The 6,476-nt window shown below is 41.7% G+C and overlaps 2 protein-coding genes across 2 annotated transcripts in view; one reads left to right on the top strand and one right to left on the bottom strand.

Annotated features, from left to right (window-relative positions):
* LOC103460625 (uncharacterized) overlaps positions 1-33 on the bottom strand; it is a 10,812-nt gene extending 10,779 nt beyond the window's left edge. Inside the window, exon 1 of the mRNA XM_017303415.1 lies at positions 1-33. Coding sequence (XP_017158904.1) covers positions 1-9 — 9 coding nt within the window. The 5' untranslated portion in view covers positions 10-33.
* Positions 34-1,406: 1,373 nt separating this feature from the next.
* Positions 1,407-5,716, top strand: LOC103460618 (zinc finger and SCAN domain-containing protein 2-like). Its single transcript, XM_008402860.2, has 2 exons — positions 1,407-1,676; positions 3,952-5,716. Exons 1-2 carry the CDS (start codon positions 1,517-1,519, stop codon positions 4,770-4,772), a joined length of 981 nt encoding a protein of 326 aa, XP_008401082.1. The 5' UTR covers positions 1,407-1,516; the 3' UTR covers positions 4,773-5,716.
* Positions 5,717-6,476: the final 760 nt, after the last annotated feature.

The following is a 6,476-nucleotide window of genomic DNA, read 5'->3' on the forward strand; positions in this document are numbered from 1 at the left end:
TTGGACCATGAGAGGAGGAAGCTGCTGATTGGACGAGAGGAGGAAGATGCTGCTGCTTTAAGCTTCTGCCTCTCAATCTGAAGGTGGCGCTGTTGTTCTGCATCTGATTCACAATCAGTGGAGCTAAAAGTCAAAGCAGCTTAAAAGATAAATATCAATGTTTAACTGTAGTAATAAAGCTTCAAAACCATCAAGTAGATGCTGAATGACAGTTACAGAAACATTAATTATAAAGAATAGTTTTAGTGATTATAAAGGAGTTGGAGGAAATCAGTCTCTTTTTTTAACTCTGATGGCCTTTATTTGACAGGACAGTGTGTAATGAGAGACGGGGAAGACATGCAGTAAAGGTCACCAGGCCGGGAATTGAATCTGCAACAGCTGCTTCTAGGATTTGCCTCCATATTGTGCTGAACCTCTGCGCCACCACAGCACACCATGGAAATCTGTCTTTTCACTGATTATCTGTTTCAGAATCAGAATGATTTAAAAAAATATCAATCCAGATACATGAAGTGGGATGTTGGGAACATACAAAGCAGTTATTTTTTAAATCAAATAAACTGAAATTCTGGGACATTCTTGTAACATTCAGAACTTTACAATTCATGTTTAACGTAAGAAACCATCAACTTTCACACAATATACAAAAAATGTTCTGTGGCAGAGAGGCGGTTATAATTTAGGTGAAGACGGACATTTTAAAAACAATGTATGAGAGCAAAGAGTTTTTGTTTAAAGTGTGTGGAGTAGATTTATGGATGGACTGAATGATGAGTTCAGAAAAGTACAAATATAAACCAGCTTAAAAACTGATCAAAAAGGAGCTTATTGGGAAATATGTTCTATAAAATGAGCTTTTCAAAGCCCATAACTGCTACTGATGACATAAAATGTTTAAATAATTCTACATTTAAAGATGAGAATGGGAGGTTTAAATGTCATATAAGATGGAAATAAGTTAAGTTTATCTGGTGTTTGCAGATGTAATTATTTATAAGTTGATGAGTTTGAAAGGGGCAGGAAATCATAAGATCATCTACATTTCAACCAGATAATAAGAAATTGCATTTCAATTAGGCATGATAATATGTTTTAATTTTCTTTTTTTCTTCTTTCTTTCTTTTACTTTTGTCAGTTCGAAATAAAAAATATATATATTGTTATTTTACCGAAGCACAACAAAATTAATTTCAGTGCAGCCCATCCAGAAGACGGGGGCCATTGAAGCCTAACAAACTGTCACAACATGGCCACAGTTTTAATTAAAATGTAAGAAAACAGCTTTATTCTATAAAAGTTACATGCTGCAGCTTTAATCGGAGGTCAGAAAAGTAAAGTTTCCGCTTTATGTTTTCATGAGGTTTTTGCTGCAGTTCCTCTCCAGTCCAGCAGGTGGCGGTGAATCTGCTGCGTTGTCCCTCTGTGGCCGAAGTAAAGCGGCTCCAGCAGCATCTTGTGTGGATTCAGTTAGAAAACGGTTGTTTTCGTGTTTCAGCTGAATATCTCAGCAACCATGTCTTCATTTCAGCATCTGAGGGATTTTATCAGAGAGAGACTAACTGCTGCTGCGGAGGAAATCTTCATTCAGGTGGAAAAAACCATCGTCCGCTACGAGGAGGACATTAAACTGCTGGAAAGCTGCTGGAAACCGCAGATAAAACTCACCAGGATCGGTAGGAAGCTGCGTTAGGCTCCGAAAATTAATTCATTTTCCTTCCTTTTCCTTTGTTATGGTGACTGTCAGCCTTTTTACATTCAGTTGGTGATATTTGAACAATTAAAGATACGTAGTTTAGTGTTTGTTTTGTTTTTTACATGTTTGAAAACTGCTAAACTTAAACATTTCTAATCTGGACAAAGAAAACACAGTTTGATGTATCAGGTAGTTATCAGCCTTTGTTTTATTGGATCAACAGAGAAAAATTAACATCTTAATCATCATTTGTTATTCAGGATCTAATTAATTTTACAAATAATACATTTTTCTCCAAGCTAAATGAAATGTTGCTCATGTCTTCAGAGAATCACCATGGTGATGCTGTGGGCCTTTCATTAACACTTTGCTGCCCAAAACGGGAAAATCCTGCTTTACTGCTGGTTTGGATTCTGTGAAACTCGGCCAGAACCTTTTTATTATTTTACTTTTAAAAAAATATTTCTCCTTTTGTTCTTCTGTCCCATTTTGGGCCCATTAACTCCCAACCCGCTTTAAGCTAGCACCAAAGTTACAGAGCGTTACCATGGCAACCAGTACACTACAGATCCAACCGTAAGTCACTGGATCCTGAAGCTCCACAAATCCTGGATCCTCTGGATGCTCGGGAAGCATCCAGAGGATCGGACCAGGCTGTCTGGGTCAGAACCAACACCGGTCCTGGAGACGGTCGTCATGGTAATCAGCTCCTGTGTCTCTTTGTTGCTACAGATCAGCCAAAGCTGCATGTCAGCAACAAGAAGGTTCTGACCGACCCAGAGCTCCAGAACCAGCAGAGGAGCTCCAGTCTGGACCAGGAGGAACCAGTGATTAGACAGAACCAAGAGAAAACAAAAAAAGACCAGGAGGAACCAGAACCTCCAGAGATTAGACCGAACCAGGAGGAACCAGAACCTCCAGAGATTAGACCGAACCAGGAGGAACCAGAACCTCCAGAGATTAGACCGAACCAGGAGGAACCAGAACCTCCAGAGATTAGACCGAACCAGGAGGAACCAGAACCTCCAGAGATTAGACCGAACCAGGAGGAACCAGAACCTCCAGAGATTAGACCGAACCAGGAGGAACCAGAACCTCCAGAGATTAGACCGAACCAGGAGGAACCAGAGTTTGGAAGAGCGGTGATCGGGTTCCAGGATTGGACCAGACTGCTGGGTATCTGCTGGCGTCCTCATGTTCTTCTCATCAGAACCGGTATGGATCTGATGGATCTGATCAAATCTACTTATTGAAGTGAAACTCGATCTAAGGAGCTGCTGTCGCTGCCGGTTCGGTCCATTGATGTGACATGGAAGCAGGCTGGGTCCAAACTGATCCAGAACCGTTTTCAGTAAACCAGGAAGTAAAGTCTGGATTCAAACTAAATATTTTGGTAGAACTTTATGATCATCAGGCTTTATGTAGCCTCATTTAGCCATTAATTAATATGTAATTAATGTTGAAAACATTATTTAATGATTCATGCTTAATAAGCTATAAATTAACAGATTAATTAATTAATTAACTGACTAATTACTTCTAATACCAATGTACTCAATGCTTATTAATGCTTAATAACTCATGAATTAACTATTATATGTTCTGTATGCTCAAATAAATGTACTTTCACACACATTAGACACGTTTTAACATTTAGACAATATTTAATTTACTGTCTGCTGATCCTGCACTGCATCCGTAAATACGGCAGTTTGCTAGTAGTTTGTTCATCTTTGTGTGAACTCTGCTCAATTAAAGACTATTTATGATTTTTTTAAAAAGATTTTATTAATGTAGACAAAACCCTGAATGGCCACAAGTTGCTTTTCACCTGTGGAGCGAGACCAGGTGAAGCCCGGAGACGTGGAATACAGAAATGTTTAAGAATTGACATTTTGAAAGGTCAACAAAACAAATATCTCAGTTATGTTTCAGTAATTTGACATAAAACTGGATCAAACAGTCGACTGTACAAAACACTGAGCAGAATATCTGCATAAAATGTTCAGCAAACTGGATTATGAAAGGGTTAAACGGACTAAAAACGTTTAGAGAGCAGAGATTTTAGCCCAAACTAAACCTGAAGAACGAGACGCAGCAGACATTCAGAGTCCGGTTCAGTCCGAATCCAGTCCGGTTCAAACCCAACGAGTCAAAAGTGGTCACAGGTCCGACCAGTCAGCTCTCTGGAGCTGGAACCTGTTTTCAGGAAGCACAGCTGATGGGTTTGTCGTTGTCCCTGTTTGTCCTTCCAGACGACCCAAAGCAGCAGGTCTGCAGGACGGAGGAGGTTCTGAACCAGGAGGAACCAGAACCAGAAGACGACAAACTCTCTGACGCAGAACATGTCCTGTCTGAAGAGGACAAGGAAAACCAAGAAGGTCCACTGATGAGCGAAGGTCTGGAGGGTCTGGAGCCAAACCACAGGGAACCAGAACCAGAACCGCCCCATCAGGAGAGCGGGCCTGAAGAACCGCGGCTGCAGGCGGTGGAGATCTGCAGCGGTCAGCAGCTGCCACCGGACTGCGACGCCTTCATGAAACCTCTGTCAGATGAAGAGTGTGAGCTGGAACCAGACATGGATCAGAACCTCCCTGGTTCTGACCAGGACCGTTTTAAATCGGATCCTCATCAGATCAAAGAGGATCTAGAACAACAACTTCAGGGAACAAAAAAACAAAAACGTCTTCCAGCAAAGTCCAACAAATCTCAAAGGAAAGTCAGAAAGAAAGAAAATGTGGTTTTTTGTGCTACATGTGGGAAAAGGTATTATTATGTAAAATCTCTAGTGACGCACATGAGAACCCACGTAAAGCTGTACTCATGTGAAACCTGCGGGAACAAGTTTAGTTCTGCAGAGGCCCTGAGCCGCCACATGGGGGAGCACAGCCTGGACCAGCTCCACTCCTGTGAAACATGCGGGGAACGGTTCTATCAGGAATCTGCTCTACTGACGCACATAAGAGACCACAGCGATGAGACACCCGACCCATGTGAAGTATGTGGGAAAAGGTGCTTGACTGGGAAAGCTCTGCTGGTCCACATGAGAAGCCACGGTGCTGAGAAGTCCTACTAATGTGAAGCCTGTGAGAAAAGGTTGATCTGATGCTCTGGTTTACGGTCACAGCTGAGAAACTTCACTCATGTGACGTTTGTGGGTAAACTTTTCCCTCAAAGCAGCAGAATGAGGGACTCAATGATCCTCATATCAGAGCTAATTCAGCCATTCACTCATATTCCTGTTGGTCTGAACTGTGTTGTTAAACCAAAAGCAGCCAGAAAAGCTCCATAAAACTCCACAACTGAGAATAAATAAAACTCCACTAAGGTGCATGAGAAGCTCCATGTATGTGAAACGTGGCATAAACTGCAAACTAATGAAACTGCAGAAATACAACTCATGATATTTGTGATGATTGTTTGATGGTAAATGAATCATAAACATGGAGACGTTCCTGAATGTTTACTGGGTTCAACCGGAACCTCAGATTGTTCTGCTGGATCTGCTGTTACAGATTAGTTTCACTTTCTCTTTATTCGAACAGAGGTGACATCACAAAGGTCAAAGGTCTTTAGGGTTCTGTGTTCCTCAGGGTTTGTTTTTCAGTGTTGCTGACCTTGTTGTTCTGACCTGTGATGAACTTGACCCTCTGCTCCCCGTGGCTTGATTTTCTGTTTTCAGGTTATTTTTCATGTTTCCATCACATGAAGCTGTTTTGTCATTTTACTCCGCGGCTCTTTGTTTGCTGTGGTTTTGTTTCTGACCTGTTGGTCAAACAGTCCTGGAGAGTCGTTGACCGTTTCCATGGCAACGGTTTTTATTTCTTAAACCTTTTAACTGGATTTTATGAGTAATTGTCAATAATAATTTGATACTGTTTGGAAAATAAAATAATATTGATAATATAAAAAGGTCTCTGTAAACTCAGTTGTGATTTAAAAGGTTCTGATCTGTAAATGTTGTCAATCAGTTGTTTGGATGTGTTTTATGAAAAAGTTATTAAATATTATTGAAACTCATTTTTCTGTCCCGGAGTCGTCTGGTTTCTTTTTAACGTTTTATTGGCTCCAGTTTCCTTTATTTGATAGTTAATTGACAGGAAGGTGGGTATTGAGAGAAGGGAAGACATGCGGTGAAGGTCACCAGGCCGGGAATCGAACCAGCGACGGCCATGTTGAGGACTAGGGCCTCCATATGTGGGTTGTGCTGAACCGCTGCACCACCACATCACATCCTGTCATCTGCTTTAAGCAGCGATGAATATAAATATGTAGACATCCATAAATAAAGCTGGAGAACTTTAAACCTTTTGGGTTTGCGGTTCTGGTCCGGTTCTCCTGACTGACCCGGTGGAACAGAGTCCAGTTTGCAGCCTTCAGGTTTACCCACAGCTTCTCCACAGGACTCTGGTCCGGACCTGAACTCTGCTGTCCAGTGGTACCGGTACTGGTACCGGTACCGGTATCAGCTGTGAGCTGAGGGATATTTTCCGTCCAGCCTGTCTTTAGATGTTACTCAGTACATGAAGTTCCTCCTGCAGCTAATCAGCCCCACAGCATGATGCTGCCACCACCACTCCTCGGTTTTACTCCATGTAATGATGGTCATTAAGTCCAAACAGTTCAGTTTCATCAGACATGAATCTGAAAATGAAGATCTTTGTTCATCTTCAAACTGCAGTTCTGGTTCTGTTTCTTTTGGACTGACGGGTTCTGCTTGGCTGAGCGGCCTTTCACTTCGGGTCGGACAGTTTGGCTGCTTCACCAGCTTCAGCCTCAA

This window comes from Poecilia reticulata, unplaced genomic scaffold (assembly GCF_000633615.1).
Source record: "Poecilia reticulata strain Guanapo unplaced genomic scaffold, Guppy_female_1.0+MT scaffold_265, whole genome shotgun sequence".
Lineage (NCBI taxonomy): Eukaryota > Metazoa > Chordata > Actinopteri > Cyprinodontiformes > Poeciliidae > Poecilia > Poecilia reticulata.